General features: G+C 44.6%; 1 protein-coding gene across 10 annotated transcripts in view; it reads right to left on the reverse strand.

Annotated features, from left to right (window-relative positions):
• The window catches only part of CABP1 (calcium binding protein 1), a 49,073-nt gene that overhangs the window by 12,055 nt on the left and 16,518 nt on the right, over nucleotides 1-20,500 (reverse strand). For 3 of the 10 annotated variants that reach the window (XM_033174858.1, XM_033174857.1, XM_033174859.1), the window contains exon 2: nucleotides 4,208-4,326. The exons of 5 other annotated variants lie outside the window; for them this stretch is intronic. In XM_033174858.1, coding sequence (XP_033030749.1) covers nucleotides 4,208-4,252 — 45 coding nt within the window. In that variant the 5' untranslated portion in view covers nucleotides 4,253-4,326. Of the gene's footprint in view, nucleotides 1-2,975; nucleotides 3,247-4,207; nucleotides 4,427-20,500 lie in introns of those variants that run through there. 2 more of the 10 variants (XM_033174861.1, XM_033174860.1) reach the window with 2 other exon arrangements.

A 20,500-nucleotide genomic window follows, 5' to 3' on the forward strand; every position in this document is an offset into this window, starting at 1 on the left:
TTCCAGAAGTGACTGTCAGTGCATTTATGTGATCAGAATTTCAAAGAGCAGATGCCAAGCGTATTTCTTTTTAGCAAAATATGAAGTATTACTGAATCAGTTGCAAAGGGCACAGTGGGCCCTTGGTCATTCAGCCAAACCTAATGCAGGCCTGTTCAGCTCCCTCACCATCAGAAATCCTGCTCAGCCTCCGCCACCCTCCTCTGCTCTACATTACGTGGGGTGCTGTCTTGTTTTGCTTTCACAAGAGGCACATCCCAGCAGCATTCTGGGGGCGCGGAGTGGAATCTGGTCTTAAGAGTTCCTGGCCCCACTGGAGAAGCAACGGCTGCCTTATATAGCAATGCATCGGCCTGGGCTCTGGCAGAAACTTTTCATCCTGACATTCTCATGCAGCTATAAAAAGCTAGCCGTCTTCTCTTCACAGGGACCTTTGGATCGTACGCAGTAAACATTAACAACCCCATTGTTGTTTTCACGGGAGACAGAGAAGGAGAGCTTGTTTCTTCATGGTCCTGCTGGCAGCTTTGGGCAATCTCCTTCCGAAAATTAAAAAAGCAGTGCTGCAAAGCATTGCACTCTCCTTTTGGCAGGGCTGAGAACACGGACACAGATGCTCACAGATTTGCATGCACGGCTGTGTTTAGAGGCCACGTGTGTTTGTTGCACGACACACACATCCGGCTTGATGGGAGCTGGCATTTTTCTTTTTTTAACAAAAACACACAGCCCTGAGTCAATCTGCCAAGGTATGATGCTATTGGCATCACGGCGCAAGAATAGCATCAAGGCCAGAATCCACAACAACAACACATATGTGATAGAAAGCAAAGTACACAGCTCAGAACAGAAGTGTCCTCATGAAGACCACACAGCAGAAGGGATGTCCCTCTGTTTGCTACATGGGACAGAGAACAAAGTTTTCCAGAGAGGGAAGCATGGATGGCATTGTGCTCCATACCCAACAGACAGGTGTGTGTGTGTGTGTGTGTGTGTGTGTGTGTTTATACCTATGTTGTTTCTGGTGAAACGCAAAACAGGCTCTCAAAACTGCAAAAGTTATTTCATCATAGGCATTTGTGGCATAACTTGAGTGTCAGAGATGGCCCTACCATTAGACAGAGGGCTGGCCCTACCATTAGGTAGGTGAATGTACACACACTAAGAGAGAGCACTTCCTCCTTTCATTGGATTAAAACTTCTGGAAAGAGAATTTCATCGGCCTTGACCTTAGAACTCCTATGTCAGAGATTCGGAAAACTACCGGTATTAGTAAGATGTATCTGGCCAGTAGGATGTCAGTAGCTTACGTCTGACCTGCTCCACAAACAATTAATGGGTTAAATACATTTGGATAGTATCAGGGGTGCCTCTTGGAGATACTAAAGGAAGCACAAGACAGCACACGGCATGTCAAAACAAAGGCTCTGTTCATTGGAACATGGGATAGTTTGCTTCTTTTTTGTTATCTAGGAAGAGATGTCTGCCCTGAACCAAAAACACTTCAACCATTAGTAAAAATTGGCTCCATCAATCAGTCAGTCAACTAAAACTTTACTTTGATTAATCTATCAATTAAGCCTTGTGAGTCTGTTCAATATCCATTTGCTAGGACTCTCAGCAAGCAAATTTAGGAAGCATTTTGTCCAGATTATTTTGAAGTTTGCAATGGTGGAGAATCAGCTCCATTGCCAGCTCAACAGCCACCCATATTACTGCTACACAGCTGCTGCTGCTGCTGCTGTTGCTGTTGTGTCCACAAACTACTCTGAGCACTTTAACATAAAGCAGTCCATTGGCTGAATGCAAACACTCAAACCACCTGGGAGAGGGAGGGATCTGGAACACTGACATTTACACACCAGGAGCACATATGTAGGGGAAGCTTATACACATGCCAGGACAGACATGTGTCCATAGAGGAGAAGGCCACACCACAGAGATAGGTGTGGGGCATAGATGTGAGCATCTGTCCATATGTGTGGCTACATCACTGTGCATAACTGGATCCATGTGAGCACAGATACAGAGGAGCACAGACGTTCATCCCAAGCACCATCTGCACAATCCCACAAACTCACACTCTTTTGAACCTGCACAAATATCTGCATCTGCTTACAGGGTGGGCTCACTTCCTTTATTCCTTCTGTTTCAATAATCCCTTGCTCCACTTGTCATTAAGAACACAGGAAGCTGCTTTATACAGAGATCAGTATTGTCCTCACAGGGTGGCAGCAATGGTTCTCTAGGGTTTCAGGCAGGGAACCTTTCCTGGCCCTACCTAGAGATGCTGCCAGGAATCGAACCTGGGACTTTCTGCATGCAAAGTGGGTACTCTGCCATAGAGCTATGGCCCTTCCCTGTATCACCAGCATCATCTAATTACTAACAGATGGTTACCCATCACACACAGCCACTGATGCCACAACAAGTTGGAAGTGCCTGGTTGTGTTATTGGGCAAATGTGTGCCCACCTTCCAGGTTGAACTCCATTCACAGTTCAGTCGCGGGGTGTGTGTGTTAATTATTTCCATGAATATACCTTTTTGCCAAAGCATAGAAATGGAAGGGGAAGCGGGGAATCAGTAAATGCTATGTGGGTGCTCTGCTGTATTGCTAGTTTTATTTATAAAGCGTATCTGTTGCATTCTCTGCCAAAAGTTACTTGAAGTGATTACAGCAGAAAATCACAGGAAGATTCAATAAGAATGTATGGGGGGGGACGGACCTCGAGCACAACTAATCACGCAGCTAAAATCCAAACACTTCGCTATATACAAAAACACCCACTGAAACCCTCAGCCGAGTTATAAACACAGAACTTAACAGCAGCATCAACAGCCAGTTAAGATTAACTACTCAAAAATGTGTTTTTTAAAAAGCATCAACAGTGTGCTGAAATTAACATTATGGCTTTTCCCCAACAAATAATTCCAAAGGGTACAAACTATCCCAGAAAAGGCCCAGCAACTTACCCTCATGGATGGGGGAGACAGGACAAGGCCTCAGAGAAAAGGGGGTGTGAAGCAGCACATAGGAAAACGTGCACCCTAAAAGATGCAAGATCCAGTCCATTTCATGCTTTAAAGGTCATTGTTGTTTACAATGGAAGTGATTCTTCAAGGGTAAATGAGGACTGGCACAAAACTGCCGGGAGGGCTGACCTACATTAATGCAGAAGGTGGGGCTGAAGAAACAGCGGCTGGACCCACCCCCCAACAGAAAACCTGGGAAGAGCAGAAGGGGATTTGGGAAGGAAGCCACAGCTTCCCCTGTCCCAGAGTGCAGTAACTGCTAGCAATACCCTAAAATCTTTGCTTCAACAGGGATGACAGATCACAGACCCTCATGGAAGCACGGGGGACAACTTAGCTGGGATATGCACTTGTGGCTCAAACAGCCTAATTGCGAGAACACAAAATGCACCGCAAACTAGACACCCTTTAGTTATGTCCCTAATGGAGAATATGTGCTAATGGATTTGCACTCTGCACATCTATGCACAAAGCTACGAGTCTACCTAAACCCGTAGGAAGATGCTTCAGTTGGTAGCTTTGTACAAAACATGTGTGCTAGTATGTTTAGGTACAGAAACGTGAACACACTTGTAATCAACCAACAAGGGGCACAACCAGTGCTTTTTTCTTAAAAAAAAAAAAAAAAAAGTTTAGGGATACTCTCATTTTCCTACTAATATTGAAATACTGTCCCTAAATGAGGCCAAACTTAGATTCACGAATGTTTAGGGGTATGTGCCCCCCTGCGTCCCCCCAGAAAAAAAGCACTGGGCACAACAATCCCGAGAGGGTCTCCTGTACAATCCTCAAGGCAATTAATGGCACCTATACCAAGAGGAGCATCTCCTGATCATTTATATGCAGCTTGTGCTGGAGTGCTTCCTAGTGCCTCATGCCCCATGTTTTGCAAACATTTGCCCACAACTGCACATACCTCTGTGTCGACACACAATTGCACATGGACGACATCATGCTTTCATGCACACAAACACCCACAAGTGACTGTTCTCAGCCTCTGCGCTGCCCAACTAATGACCAACATTAGGCGGGGAGTTTGGGAGACATATATTCACCTGCTTCCCACCAACCCTCCCTACCTGTTTAAATGACACCAAGTGGTCACCCTGTCCCAAAGATGCTGGGATGTCGACCCAAGCAGCGCACATCTAAGCAGGGGGGGGGGAACGTACCTTTTTTGAGAGGTTTCTCAGTGGAGACTTCACACAGTTGCCCATAATATGCTGAAGCTGCCTTTCCGGGAGACAGGCTTAGAAAGGGAAGCGGGCAATTGGTTCCATGAAAGGCAGTCCTTAGGAGCAAAGGAAGAGAGGCGGCAGCAGTCAAATCTAGAGCTCCACTGGGCACAAGTGGCAGGGCGCCTCTCTTCCAAGAGCTCTCCCTCTTCTTCTTCCCTTCCTTCACTCATTCATTTCCTTCCTTCCTTCCTTCCTTCCTTCCTTCCTTCCTTCCTTCCTTCCTTCCTTCTTTCCCTCTCTCTCTCTCTTTTGGCTTGCTAACTTTATGCTCACTTCTTTGAAGAGATGAAGCAGGAAGGGAAGGGAAAGGAGGGGAGCAGCAGCAGAGAGGGAAGGAGGGAGGAACGGAAAGAAAGAGGAAGAGAAGGAGGGAGGGGGTGGATGGATATAATCTACATCAGATTAAAGTTCTGATCCCTCCCACCACTCAGGATAGGAAGAGGAGGAGAAGGAGAAGGAGGAGGAGGAATCTGGTTTGACTAATTGGAGGGAGGATGAAGAGCAAAGAAGCCCCCACAAGAAGTCAGTTTCTACTTTTGCCCTCGGTGCTCAGAGACTGCCACAGTGCTCCGTTCTATCCCCTCAAACACTGAGCATTTCGATGCCCAGAGAAGACAGCTGGGAGGAGTGCAATCCACTTAGAGGCGCTAAGAAGGGTCTGAGCAAATAGAGTGCAAGAAAACAGATGAACAGAACACATCCACCACCAGTGCAGGGCTTCTTGAGAGCTTTGGCAAGACTCTCTCCTTGAGTAGGGCCTGCATCACACAGATACGGAGAGGTGTGGAATGACCCTACCCCTCCAACATTTGGGGGATTCATTCCCCACACCCCACACCCCTCTCTCTCACACACACTGTAAGGGGGATGGACAAAACCAATTTTTCACACTATGCTTTGAACAGTTTCACCAGCAGGTTAATCAACTTAATTTTTTTTTTTGATTAATTGGTAGTGGCTGAGGGGGGTGTAAGCTAAGGGTTTGCATTTAGGGGCGCTTTGGGTTTTGGTGAAAGGGAATAGAATATGCCAGTATGAAGGATGCCCTTCCCCTCTAGCAATACATGGCAGCTTTTGCTTATACAACATCATCATTTATCTCACAAATCCTCTAGTATTTGAAAACAGAGCCTATATGGGTGTTTAAGGAATGTGCAAATTGATGTGAATTTAATCAGTTCATGAATCTGCTGAAAAGCAGAGGATTACTCAACAAAATTAGACTTTCTATCTTTGGGGACTCTTTCTGTATCACAGAAACCTACAAAGCTGCCTTATACCAAGAACACGGGTCCATTTTCACTACACTGACTGGTAGCAGCTATCCAGGGTTTCAGACAGGGTTCCCCAGCCCTATCTGGAGACACCAGGGGCTGAACCAGAGACTTTCTGCACACAGAATAGATGCTCTACCACTGAGCTATGGCCAGGGCCGGTGCGTCCATTTAGGCAAACTAGGCAACTGCCTAGAGCACCAAAATGGAGGGGGGCGCTGCTGGCCCGCCTGCGCCCGCTGCCCGACAGTCCGCAGGCTGCCGCCTGGCCGCCCGCCAGAGGATGCTGCGTTGCCCCGGCCTCCGGCTCCCGCTAAAACAGGCTTGGGCGGGGGTGGGGGGTGGGACAGGCAAGCAGCGGCTTCTCCGCTAAAGCGGAGAAACCGCTTCTTGCCTCTCCACCCTCCGACCCCCCGCTAAAGCAGGCTTTGGCAGGGGGCAGGGGCGGGCAAGCAGCGGCTTCTCCACTAAAGCGGAGAAACCGCTTCTTGCCTCTCCACCACTCCCCAACCTCCCGCTAAAGCAGGCTTTGGCAGGGGGCGGGGGCGGGGCGGGCAAGCAGTGGCTTCTCCACTAAAGCGGAGAAACCGCTTCTTGCCTCTCCACCTCCCGCTAAAGCAGGCTTTGGCAGGGGGTGGGGCACCAGAAGATTGGTCTTGCCTAGGGCGCCAGAAGCCCTAGCACCGGTCCTGGCTATGGCACTTCCCCTTGCTTTCTTCCAGCTCTATACTTGAAATCGAGAGCCATCTGTAATTGAACCCTCTTCACTCAAAGCCTTACATACACCATGAAGCCAGAACTAAGTGGCTGAATATTTATATATGAGGCTGCCAACAAAGTTTGAGTCCAGTATTGCTTACCAAGTTCCTAGAGCCTGAGAACCTTGTATAAGAACACGAGAAGAGCCTGCCAGATCAGGCTAGTGGCCCCTTTAATCCAGCATCCTTTTCTCACAGTGGCCAACTAGACGCCTCAATGGGAAGCCTATAAGCAGGACCTGAGCTCACCAGCACTCTCTCTCCTCCTGTGGCTTCCAGCAACCAGCATTCAGAGGCATTTAGTGGCTCTCACAGTAGAGGTAGAACAATAGCCCCCATGGCTAGTAGCCATCAAGATGAATTTGTCTAACCCTCTTTTAAAGCCATCCAAGTTTGTGGCCATCACTGCCTCCGTTTTAAGCAAATTCCACAACTGAACTATGCACTGTGTCAAGAAGTCCTTCCTCTTGCCTCTCCTACATCCCCCAACAGTTGTAACTGGAGCTGCCGGCCACGTGCTCTACGATGGAGCCACATCCACCCACAGCATTTGCCGGCCTGAGATGGCATTTCCTTTCCTACTTCATGTAAGTGGCTTCCTATCTTATCACAGCACCGACGAGAAAATGGGCCTGGGAGAAGAGAGAAGGGCAAAAGAGAAAGAGGGAGAGATAGCAGACCCTCAGACCTCCAGGGCACATGAGTCCCTGAAGGCAGATCTGGAATGGTTGGTGCCACCATGGCATCGCTGGCGCGAGTGCTTCCTCTGAACTGGTGCCCATAAGGATGAGAGAAATGGATGGTGGCTGATGGAAGCAGATGCTCAGATCCTGACTTGTAGAAATGTGTGCACAGAACATGAGGAGGAGCAGCAAGGCCTCTAGCCATATGAGTCATTTTAAGCAGTGGCTGAGAATCTGAACTAATTACAAAGGGCTTTGCTCCGGGTCTCAGTTTGGCTACCTTCTCAGGTCTGGAGATCATGTAGCAGAAGAAACCTCTGTGTGTATCTTGTAACAGGCTTGCAGAAGCCAAATTCAGCTGCCACTGCCGCTACCACACACTCTCTTCTGTAATAGTGTGCCTCTGATTATTTTATTTCAGTTTTTCTACCCTATTTTCCCAAAGAGACTCATGGCAGCTAACAGACACTCATAATAATAAACCAAGCAAAACAAACATAACCCCTTAAAAATGTTTTTAAGCTCCACCTAGGCTTTAATTTTATTTTTTTATTTTACTCATCATATTACAGTATACATAATAAAAACATAGATGTTTTAAAACAAAATCAGAAGCTTTACAGAAGATAGCAATTGCTCCCTTTAAATTAATTTACAGAAATCAGAAGCTTTACAGAAGAAAGCAATTGCTTCCTTTTAATTTCTTTGCCAAAAAAGAGAAAAAATATGAGGACAAGATATGCACTGAGATGTCAACACATTGCAGCTCCAAGGCTCCTATTTAAATTAACATTATCCAACCTGTTTAACAAATTGCAGCAGCACAAAAATAACACTGAACTGAACCAGAAAAAATGACACAATTAACTGAAAGTTTCTCAATGGCAATGGGGCCTGACAGACCTCACCTGGGAAAGCATTCCTTAGGATAGGAGCTGCAGCAGAAAAAGCTCTGCCCATAATTGACACCACCCTTGCCTGCTGAGGGATTTGGAGCCAGGCATCAGGTGTCAATCAGAGGGTGCAACGAAAAGGCAGCTCCTAAGGTACCCAGATCTCTAGCCTTCTGCACTTTCAAGGTTAAAACCAACACCTTAAGTTGAGCCCAGACAGCTCGTGCAAATTATGTAGAACCAGAGTGATAAAATCAAATTTCCAAGCCCCTACCAAGCAGGTGGCAAAGCCATGAGGCCAGTTGCACCTGTGGTGGCCAGCAGACACTGTTCAGCTTCCTGAGTCACCTGTAAACATAGGAAACTGCCTTCCACCAAATCAGACCATTGGTCAGTCTACCTCAGGACTGTCTAATCTGACTGGCTTCCCAGAGTTCATGTAAGCAGGAATTTTCCAGCCCTGCTAACTGGAGAAACTGGGAATAAAACCTGGGACCTTCTGCACTAGTAACATGTGCTCTGCCAATGAGCCACACAGCCACCAGTGATTTCTGGTAGATTCAGTGCATCTTGGTAAGGATGTGAATAAGCTATCAGAGAGGGAGGTAGTGCAGTCCAGGAGGACAAGAAGGCTTGGCAACTCTGCTTGGGAGGTTTGGACCAGTGCCTTTGAGGATGCCAAAAGGGGCAACAGATGACTCTCTGCTAGTTTATTCTGGGACTTCAGTGCGTCAGCCTGTGACAGCCAGTGCCCTGGTACAGCAGAATGCAGGGAGTACAACAGTAGATGGAGCCAGAGCCAATTTCAGGCAGAGTCAGAATCAAGGACTGGTGGAACCAACTAAAGCCACATTCGCATCATATATTGAAAGCAATATGATACCACTTTAAACAGGCATGGCTTCCCCCCAAATAATTATGGGTGATGAGGGTTCCATGGATTTTTTTTAATCATTCTGGGAATTGTATCTTTGGGAGGGAAATAGGTGGGACCCCTAACAAATCCCAACATCTTTAACAAACTACAGCTCTCATGGTTCTTTGGGGGAAGCCATGACTGTTTAAAGTTATATCATAGTGCTTTAAATGCATGGTGTGAATGTGGCCTAGGTCTAATTTTGTTCCCATCCTCCTCATTGCTGAATTCTTGAGGGGGGGAGCTGATAGGCAGGGCGACCCCCCACCCCCCTAGTTGTAAGAAAGAAGGCAGGCAGATGAGGGCTCGCTGAGGGTTGGTGGACCCCATTCACTTTCATGAAGAAGCCTCTACTAACTGCAGCAGACCAATGGCTGGGTCCACCATGAGCCCTTTGTAGAGATTTCATCCCTCTCCCAGGATCAGCTGCAGGGGCACCAGGGCAGAGAAGCTGAGCTTGAATTCATGAGCACATTTGCTACTATGGAATCCATATTTCTTGGCTCACTAGAGAAAATTGCTGTCCTCCTTTGGGTTTTAATGCTCCCATTGTTTTGTGTTTCCTCACTCCGCTGATTTATTGTGACCCAGCAGCTGCTACTTGGGCTGGGTCACTCCGTTCTTTCCAATCTTGTCTGAGCTCTGCCTGGAGAATGTGATTCATTGGCCACCATTCCTTGCCTTCCAAGGCTGTCTGTTCGGTCCACCCCCACCCCCACCCCCTTATCAAAGAATCTGAACATCTGCACTCCCTCCGTCATGCCTCTGACAAAGTGGGGTCTGGTCCACAAAAAGCTGATGCCGTAATAAACTTGCTAGTCTTTAAAACAAGCCTTTTGGGGAAGGGTCCCAGCTCAGTGGAAGAGCATCTTCTTTGAATGCAAAAGGTATCAGGCTCCATGCTCTGTCCTCTGCATCTCTAAGCAGGGCTATGAAAGGGTGCTTGCTTGAAACCCTGGAGAGTTGATGCCAGTCAGTGTAGCACAGGGCTGAGGAACCTTTTTCAGCCCAAGGGCCATATTCACTCCTAGGCAACCTCCCAGGGGGCCACATGCCAGCGGTGGGCGGGATCAGAGGCAAAAGTGGGTGGAGCAACTAATGCAAATTTTACCTTTGTACAGTAAGCTAGTTCTCTCTCTCTCTCTCCCTCCCTCACTCTCTCTCTCTCTCTCTCTCTCTCTCTCTCTCTCTCTTTCTCTTTCTCTCTCTCTCTCTCTCTCTCTCTCTCTCTCTCTCTTTCTCTCTCTCTCTCTCTCACACACACACAGAGCACCTCCCTTTTGTGGGAATGTTTAGGAGTGTGGATGAGTATATATTATTTATATATCTCAATCCCAGCTTGTGTGAGCAAGCTCCAAACTTAGCAGAGTTTACATTCCCTTTTAAAACACAGCAGAAAAACGTTTGCATAGGCTTGCTTAAGCCAGCTATATTCCTGGTATATTCCCCTTGTTCCCTCTTAAAAGTAGAAAGACACAATACTGATTATAAGATATAAAAGGAGTTTACTTACAGACATCCATGAGTTACAGTACATGCTTCAAGGAGGCAGACAAACTTAGATAAATGTATTTACATGCAGTGAAGCTGCTTCCATGAGGGAACAGGCTTCACCTCTGCTTCTCTCAGCTGCAGGCTGAGAGAGAGCATGCTGCTTCTTCAAAGGATGAGGCAAAATGGAGAGTGATCTTTGGGATCTTCCTCCCAGGTAAGACCACACCTACTTCTGGTTCCTGTAACTCAGTCCAGGTAAGCAGGAAGTTAAGCCTGGAGGACTGAGTTACCTTCATGTCCTCTCTAGGAGTGTTGTGTTTGGCTGCTCTGTGTTTACATCCCACAAACCCCTTCTCAGACGAACACAACATACAAAAACATACAACTTTATTCAACCACCCAGAGTCCCAGCTTGACACGTAGATTCTGGAAACTCTCCCTTGGGAGGGGCTTCGTCAGGATGTCCGCAGCCATCTCATTGGTGCAGCAGTACGACAGTTCCACAAGTCCATCCTGGACTGCCTGACGTATATAATGGTACCTCACACCTATATGTTTTGTCCTGGCAAGGAACTTTTCACTCTGAGTCAGTTTTATGCAACTCTGATTGTCCTCCAGCAAACTGACAGCTTGCTTTCTCACCAAACCAAAGTCCTTGATGAGTTCATCGAGCCAGGCAATCTCTCGGCACGCTTCCGATGCAGAAATATATTCAGCTTCTGTGGAAGATAATGCTACACAGTTCTGTTTATAACTGCCCCACACAACAGGTCCATCCCCAAACATAAAAACATGACCACTTGTTGATTTATAGTCAGCATTATCCCCAGCCCAATCTGCATCAGTGTACCCCACCAACTTAGGGTCACTGACAGCTGGCAACCTTAATTTACAGTTCACTGTACCCTTCAGATAACGCACCACCCTCTTCACACCAGCCCAATCATGCTCAGTGGGAGAACTCACTTTCCTGCTAAGAATCCCCACTGCATTGGCTATGTCAGGTCTACATGTGGTAACTAAATACAAAAGTTTACCAATTACCGACCTATATTCACTGTTATCTGGCAACAGCTTCGAATCCTGCTGATTCTTGAGGAAGTCTGTGGCCATGGGCGTTGCAACTGTGTTTGCATCTTGCAACTGCATGCATTCAATCAGTTCATTTATTTTCTGTCGCTGGCTGAGAAGGAACGATCCGTCTTCCTCTCTTTCCACCTGGATTCCTAGGTAGTACTTGACATCTCCTAGTTCTTTGACTCCCACCTCTTTGCTGAGGTGTTTCACAATTTGCACATAGTCTCTGTTATTAGATGTTGCGATAATCAAGTCATCAACGAAAGCCAATATATAAGAAAATTGTCCATTACTTGACTTACTGTACAAGCACTTGTCAGCGTTTCCTTGCTTGTATCCAAGTTGCACCAGCATACTGTGCAATTTCTGATTCCAAGCTCTAGCAGCCTGCCTTAATCCATAAAGTCCTTTTTCTAATTTGCAGACTAGATGAGCCTCATTCGGTTTTATAAAACCCTTAGGCTGTTTCATATAAATCTGTTCTGTAATCTCGCCATGCAAAAACGCAGTCGAAATATCGATGTGACGCACGTCCATTTGCTTAGAGGCTGCTATGCTCAAAAGCATTCTTACGCTACTGTATCTTACAGTTGGTGCAAACGTTTCATCATAATCTTCACCATATTTCTGCGAAAAGCCTTGTGCTACTAGCCTTGCTTTGTAGCGTTGCACTTCCCCTTCTGACCCCTTCTTAACCTTGAAAACCCACTTGCAGCCAATGGCTTTCTTACCCGGAGGTAGTTCTGTGAGGGTCCAAGTCTTATTTTGATGCAGTGCATCCATCTCCTCCTGCGCGGCCTTCTTCCAGAGACTGGCTTCTGCAGTTGGCATCCGCTGAATCTCTTCCCATGTGGAAGGTTCCTGTGGTGACGCCGACCCTGCAAGGTAGGACAACCTTACCGGTGGAACACCTCTGTTGGTTCTGGATGAGCGTCTGACCTCTGGTTCTGGTTCCTGAACCGCATCAGCTTCTTCATCATCCTCCAACGCTGGCATGTCCCCTTCTGGATCCTCTTCGTCTCTGGAGCCGCCAGGATTCTGGTCCTCTGCGTCTTCTGGTGCATCACCTGTAGGGGGCGCTATGACACTAGAAGGCAGATTAGTACTTTGTGGGGTTACAGAAGGAAAGTGTATAAGTTCTTGAGTCCATTCTGACTCTTTGGAACAGTCAATGACAGTCTTCCTTGTGTCAACCTTTGCAGACTGGCTTTCTGAAAGATCAACCTCATAAACATTATTGATTAGCTTTCCTTGGATATACACTTCACCATGCTTGGTTACATTGCATTGTCCATTTTCAAATGTGACCTTGAAACCTTTCTTTTCAAATGTGGATACACTAAGTAAGTTGCAGTTCAATTCTGGTACAAACAGAACATTAGACACTTTGGTTCTAAATGGTTCATTGTCTACATTGAATTCCAAATGCACAGAACCTGCACCTTTTGACTTCAAAATGCGGCCATCTGGTATCTGAATTTCAGATTCTTCATTATTTAGTTCATCAAAGTAGTTTTCATTAAAACAAAAATGGGAGCTCGCTCCAGAATCTAAATACCACTTATTATGCACATTTTCATAATTCTGGACAGCTAAGCTCCTTTCTTGCAGCAGCATGTTGCACTCATGCTTCCCCCTTTTGTCCCCTTCTGGCTTAAAGGGGCGGGGTTTGTTCACTTTAGGAGATTTACAGTCCTTTGCTATGTGACCTCTCCTCTGGCAATTAAAACAAGTTATTTCTTTGGCCTTTTTAAATTGCTTTGAAGCATAATTACAGTCACTTCTCCTAGAGTTGCGTTCTTGAGAATCCAAGCTTTCTCTGCATTCCTCTCTTAAGTGGCTGATTAATTCATTAAAAGTCAGATCTTTTGTGTGATCCATTAGGCTTCTAAATGAAGAAAATGCTGGTCCTAGCGATGCTAGCAAGAAAGTCACCTTAGTCACTTCATTAAGAGCTTCAGGAGTGAGAGCAATTCTTTGCACAATCTCTGAAAAACTCTTAACATGCTCTGTGAACTGCTCTCTGGAGTTCATCTTTAACTTGAGCAATTTATCTAGCAAATGCCTGTAGGAGTTCTGTGTAGATGCTCCATAAATCCGCTCAATGTCTTTTAAAATCTGGGATGCATCATCCTCAATGTTTATTAAGGATAGATGCTCATCGCGAAGTGCACTTAAAATTATGTGCTTGGCTTCGCTATTCTTCCTTTCCCAGGCTTCAATTTTGGCTAAATCTTCTTCTTTATCTCCTGTAGGCTTTTCATCTTTTATAGCCTGCAGAACGTTCCTTGCACTCAGATATACCATTAAGCGTTGCTTCCAGTGCACAAAATTATGGTCGTTCAGCAGCATATAGTTTGGCCTTGCTTCACTATCAAAAGCTAGACTAGCCATCTTAAAATTCAAAAAGTTGAAAAAATTTCAAAAATCCAAAAATTTGTCAAAAATTCCAAAAACAAAAACTCAAAAATGCTCAAAAATACAAAAAACTCAAATAAATCTTCACTGCCTCTGAGTACTGTAAACTCTGAGGGAGGGGAGGGGGATTAATCCCTTTTCAGCACAGTAACAAAAGAACAAAGACAAAGAAACATGTGCTCACCAGGAAGTACTTTAAAAAAAATCTAACTCAACTCAAAAACACAATCCAATGCAATCCTTCAAAAATACACAAAAATATGCAATACTGGGGCCAATAACCCTTTGTGGGAATGTTTAGGAGTGTGGATGAGTATATATTATTTATATATCTCAATCCCAGCTTGTGTGAGCAAGCTCCAAACTTAGCAGAGTTTACATTCCCTTTTAAAACACAGCAGAAAAACGTTTGCATAGGCTTGCTTAAGCCAGCTATATTCCTGGTATATTCCCCTTGTTCCCTCTTAAAAGTAGAAAGACACAATACTGATTATAAGATATAAAAGGAGTTTACTTACAGACATCCATGAGTTACAGTACATGCTTCAAGGAGGCAGACAAACTTAGATAAATGTATTTACATGCAGTGAAGCTGCTTCCATGAGGGAACAGGCTTCACCTCTGCTTCTCTCAGCTGCAGGCTGAGAGAGAGCATGCTGCTTCTTCAAAGGATGAGGCAAAATGGAGAGTGATCTTTGGGATCTTCCTCCCAGGTAAGACCACACCTACTTCTGGTTCCTGTAACTCAGTCCAGGTAAGCAGGAAGTTAAGCCTGGAGGACTGAGTTACCTTCATGTCCTCTCTAGGAGTGTTGTGTTTGGCTGCTCTGTGTTTACATCCCACACCTTTCCTCTATTCAGGCAGACAAAAAACCCATTTATATGCTTTTACACTATTGTTCTAGTGGTTTTATACTGTATTTTTATTCTATGTTTATACTTTTTGTGTTGTGCTTTTTAAATGTTAAGTGGTTTGTAAATGTTTTTAAATAAATAAATAGAGTTCAAGGAAAATTTCCATCAGAGGACTTAGTAGGCTAGCAAGCCCTGTGCCGCAGCTGACCTCAAGAGGAAGGCTCATTGATCAGTGGTACAGCATCTGCTTTGGATGCAGAAGGTCCCAGGTTCAATCCCCAGGTAGGGCTGGAAATGGCCCCTGCCAATCACTGTAGACAATCCTGAGTTAGATGGACTAAAGGTCCGACTCAGTATAAGGCAGATACCTATAGCACAGCACCTGTTTTACATGAAGGCCTTGGGTTCAGTGCCCATCGGCTCTAGGTCGGGCTAGGAGACACCCAGCCTGAAATCCTTGATCGCTGCTGCTAGTCGTTGTAGGCAATTTGAACTGGATGGAGTAAGCCTTTGACATTGTGTAAGGTTTGCATTCCTATGACCCACTTCCTTGGGGAGCTGTTTGTGCCATGTGTAGGAGACCTTATCTGTTTCTGCAGACATAAGAAGAGCCTTCTGGATCCAGCCAATGATCCATCTAGTTCAGGTATCCTGTTCTCTCACTGGCCAAGCAGATAAGCCAAAGGGAACTCTGCAAGCAGGACCTGGACACAAGAGTCCCCTCCTCTCCTGTGGTTTCCAGCGACTGATATTCAGAAACATTACTGCCTCCAACTGTGGAGGCAGAGCATAGTCATTGTGGCTAGTAGCCACTGATAGCCTTGTCCACCATGAATTTGTCTAATCCTTTTTTAAGGCCACCTAAGTTGGTGGCCATAACTACCTCCTTTGTGAGTGAGTTCCATAGTTCAACTGTGGGCTGACCTCTGCACCATAGCGGGTGTGGAAATATCTCCAAATCTGAGAAAGGCAGAATAGCTCCCTCCTCAGGTCAGGGGGACCAAGGGGGAAGCACTGAGGATCATCCTCTGAATGCAGCAGCCTTGTTTCATTGACACTTGAATCGTCCCCAAAGGGGCCAAATCTGAGAGTCATGACTGAGGACAGAGTTTTTCTTCTCCTCAATGTTACAGCAATGGCATAGCAAAGATCCCCCACACTGCTGCAGCTGGGATGTGCGATCTGACCCCAAAGGCAGATTGAAGCACATTTGATTCTTTGCAGAACACAGGATCACTTTCTGCAAGGGTCTGGCGTCAGCAGCCAATAGCACTTCCAGTCCATCTGGAGCAGCTGTTGATGTTATAACCAACAGGCTGGCTTCACATCATGCTGTGTGTGTTTTTTAAAAAGGTCCCTGGCTTCAAAGAGATTTTGGGGAGACATAAAGCAGTCTGCTCAAACCACACTGGAATTCCTCATTTGCAAAGGAATTAATTATTTACACACACATGGACACACACACACCCTTTTTCCAGAGACGTCAAGCGCTCTCTGCATCTGGCATTTTTATGAAGTTCTGTGAGCCTGATGAGGGATGTTGGAAATGTAGTGAGCAAAGTCATCTTCATAGGCATGGCTTTTACCATTTAACCATCTTTGCCGATTATTGAGGCCACATCCTTGTTTAGATAGCAATTAAAACTTTTCTATTCCGCCAGGCCTATGCCGGCAATTATGAATACAAAGTTCATTTCATAAGTTTATTGTTCTAAAGACAAAGGCCATGACAAACTTGTATTAAGCAATAGTATTAATAAAATAATTCAGAACATACATGCAATATATATAAAAAAGGCTTTGCTAAGTTTCTGAGCATTAAAACAGTTTCCCTTGTGCATCTCTGACAGCTCCAATTCTAATACTATTTTGCCTTTTTAAAATGCAATTTGCCAACATCCATGGTGTAAGAGAAAGAAGTTACCAGAGACACCAACAAACTCAAATCCAGCTTGATGTCAAATTAAATCTCTGAATCACCACACCAATGTATATTTTTTTTCAATCTAACTCGTTTTGCCATGGTTGTTTTGCTTTCCCTGCATTTTTGTGTTTGTTTGTTTGTTTGCAGCCAATGCATAGAGGGCCACTCTTGTGTGTTACAAAGCTATTATTGTCACTCAAAAGAAATTGATCCATTTCTGCTGGGTTGTGCCTCCTTGCTTGTGTGCACAAAGGTTTCAGAAAGCAATCTCTGGGGTCTCTATTTAAGGCTAACAGATAATGAGTGAAGTCTTCAACCTGCGGTTGACCACAAATACAAAGGCTGTCTGCTTATGGGACCTTGCTGTAGCAGCCATCCAAGAATGCAGTGGGCATCATTTGGAAATGCAGTGCAATAAAGACATTTCTTAAGGAAACTGGTCAGAGTTTGGTCATATAACAAGCTCTAAAATTCTCTCTTCTCAAAAGTGGATGTTGTTGTTGTTGTTCAATCGTTCAGTCGTGTCCGACTCTTCGTGACCCCATGGACCAGAGCACGCCAGGCACGCCTATCCTTCACTGCCTCTCGCAGTTTGGCCAAACTCATGTTAGTAGCTTCAAGAACACTGTCCAACCATCTCATCCTCTGTCGTCCCCTTCTCCTTGTGCCCTCCATCTTTCCCAACATCAGGGTCTTTTCTAGGGATTCTTCTCTTCTCATGAGGTGGCCAAAGTACTGGAGCCTCAACTTCAGGATCTGTCCTTCTAGTGAGTACTCAGGGCTGATTTCTTTGAGAATGGATAGGTTTGATCTTCTTGCAGTCCATGGGACTCTCAAGAGTCTCCTCCAGCACCATAATTCAAAAGCATCAATTCTACGGCGATCAGCCTTCTTTATGGTCCAGCAAAAGTGGATACCAAGGGGGAAATGTGGTGTTTCCAATTTAGTTGTAGATCCCTTCTGGATTCTGCCCAGAAAAGCCAATTCCTTAATTGACACTTATTCAATGTCAAAGCAGAGCTCATTTCTAAAACACCTTGACAAGCTGCTTTCTAGAGTTGGTTATCACCCAGTTCCATATAGCACAGCATAGGAAAACTCTCAATAGGCATAGTAGCAATTTTTAAAATATACTTTAACGGAGCGCTGTCTGCTCTTGCCTTAATTGTTGACCACCTAGATTATGTATGAAGAAGAGTTTCTGATATTTCTGAAGGAAGAGTAACACACACACACACACACACAGAGAGAGAGAGAGAGAGAGAGAGAGAGAGAGAGAGAGAGAGAGAGAGAACAGTTTCCGAAATTTTACTGGAGTTCAAATCAGAGCCCCAGACTGCAAAACCTTAGAGCATTTGAGTAAGCACTTTCCTACCAAATATATTTAGGGCAGGTTCAACCAGCTGCCCTCCTTTATTGCAATAGAACTTCATCAATGTCCCACGGTTTTCTGTGCTTTGACTTTCACTGCCTCCATATGACACTTCCAAGAAAGGCTTTCACTAAAGTGTACACCCAGGTATCTAAATGAGTAAGTTTGTTCAATAGCTTGCTGAGCTAAGTATCATTTATACCCAGGATTGTCTTTGCCAAAAATCATAATCTTGGTCTTAGAGTAATTTATAGATAGGCTTTCCTGTTTACAGCATGTGCTAAACACTCCCCAAGAGATTTTTGAGGCCCAATCAAGAAAGAGAGAGGAGCACTGCATACCTCAATAAGGAGATCTTTCTTTTCCTAATTACTGGAGAGGTGGAGTTTGAATTGGCTAAATATTACACCAAATCATTGCTATAAAAGTTAAAAAGTGTGGGAGCCAGAATGCAACCTTGCTTCACTCCTTATGACATTTTAAAAGCATCAGTCATACCATCATTTAAACCTCATTTTTGTATTGCTGTATAGTTTGTGGATGAATAGCAGAATTCTGCAATGTTAGCAATTCGAAATTTCTCCCAGTCTGTTTCAATTAGTAGTTGAATGCAGCAGAAAACTCAATACAGGCTACATAAGGATAATTCTTAATGTTCTTAGTATGTTTCCTTATGGTTAAGAGGAAAACATCAATCATTGATGCTGTGCCCTCCTCTGAATCCCACTTGTTCTTCACGAATAATGTTATTTTGCAACTGGTCTGATCATTTTGAAGGCGGTACCATGCCTATAGCTTTGAGGAGATATCTAACAAGCTAATTGGCTGATAGTTTTCTGGATTCTTCCTTTCTTATAAATCAAAAAATAACACTCAATTCCATCCAGAGGGCATTTGGTCTGTGTTGTTTATGATGATAAATAAGCCAGCCAGGATAGACTTCCATGTTTCCATGTATTCTTTATAGAGCTCAGGTGGAAGAATAACTTCTCAAGGAGCTTTATTTGAAATAATGGCCTTTATGTCATTACAGGAGGCTCGTTGCCATTCAGGTAGGTTTGAGAAATCCTTAAACACTGCTGGTACGTATGTTTGCCCAGATTGGCCACCAAATATGTTGGAGAAATATTTAACACAATCAAAGGCAGGAATTGAGGCTTCTTGTGATTATCTCACTTCATTTAAACTCTGGGCCACCAGTTCCTAGAATTTGTCTTCCTTCTTTTCCATTACTGCTAGTCCCAATTCCTGCCACCAGGTTTTCGTATATTCAGCTTTCTTAATTTTGAGCAGAGTCATGTATTCCACATTTTCTGTGGAAGCCTCTGATGAATTCTTATGTGAATCCCTAATTGCTTTAGCCAGAACTTTCTTAGCTGCTTTGACTGACTATCAAACCAGTCAAGGTGTGTTGTCTCTGCGTTATTATTAATTGTATAAGCTATCAAATAGGGCCTGGGTTCTGTGACAATTAGCTGGAAGACGTCCACAAGATTTGGAGATTTGCTCACAAAAAGTTGGCTCAAGTTTGTCAGTCTTTTAATGCCCTGTATTTCTCAATGCATTCTTGCAGATTTGGTAGCTGGTATGTTTTCTTTTTTTATTATTATTATTTTTATTTGCATATTTTGCATATTTTAAAGATTCCACATACACATACCACGGTAGCTGGTATGTTTTCTATGTGATGTAGTGATAAGTGAGAGCTGGACCATAAAGAAGGCTTATTGCCGAAGAATTGATGCTTTTGAATTATGGTGCTGGAGGAGACTCTTGAGAGTCCCATGAACTGCAAGAAGATCAAAGCTATCCATTCTGAAGGAAATCAGCACTGAGTGCTCACTGGAAGGACAGATCCTGAAGCTGAGGCTCCAATACTTTGGCCACCTCATGAGAAGAGAAGACTCTCTGGAATAGACCTTGATGTTGGGAAAGATTGAGGGCACAAGGAGAAGGGGATGACAGAGGACGAGAAGGTTGGACAGTGTTCTTGAAGCTACCAACATGAGTCTGACCAAACTGCGGGAGGCAGTGGAAGACAGGAGTGCCTGGCGTGCTCTGGTCCATGGGGTCACAAAGAGTCGGACACGACTAAACGACTAAACAACAACAATGTTTTCTATTAAAGGGCATAGGATCCCACTGATATTGGAAAGTAGTTGCTTTCTGTTTGTTCTAGCACTTCAAAAGTGTTCACGAAAGTGAATAATGAAGGAGAGACTATAATGTGATTGATAGCACTTCCAGCATGCTTGTTCAAATAAGTATATTGACCCTTAGGTATGTCTAGAGGACTCCCGTTAAGAACATATAAATTATGTTGGAATACAAATTGCAACAGTTTCAGGCCCTGTGTGTGCATCATATTTTTTGTCCAAAGAACAATGTGAGTTTAGGAAAATATCTTCTGCGTCTAAGCGTAAAAGTAGCAAGAGACCCTCTGCAGTTGCTCCAATTGAAGGATTAAATTCTCCACAAAAAAGTACAAATGCTGTGGGAATTTATGGCTGATCTGCTCCAGTAGGGATGTTCAATCTGACTAAATATTGGTGGTCAGTGACATA

This window comes from Lacerta agilis, chromosome 17, assembly GCF_009819535.1.
Source record: "Lacerta agilis isolate rLacAgi1 chromosome 17, rLacAgi1.pri, whole genome shotgun sequence".
Classification (NCBI taxonomy): domain Eukaryota; kingdom Metazoa; phylum Chordata; class Lepidosauria; order Squamata; family Lacertidae; genus Lacerta; species Lacerta agilis.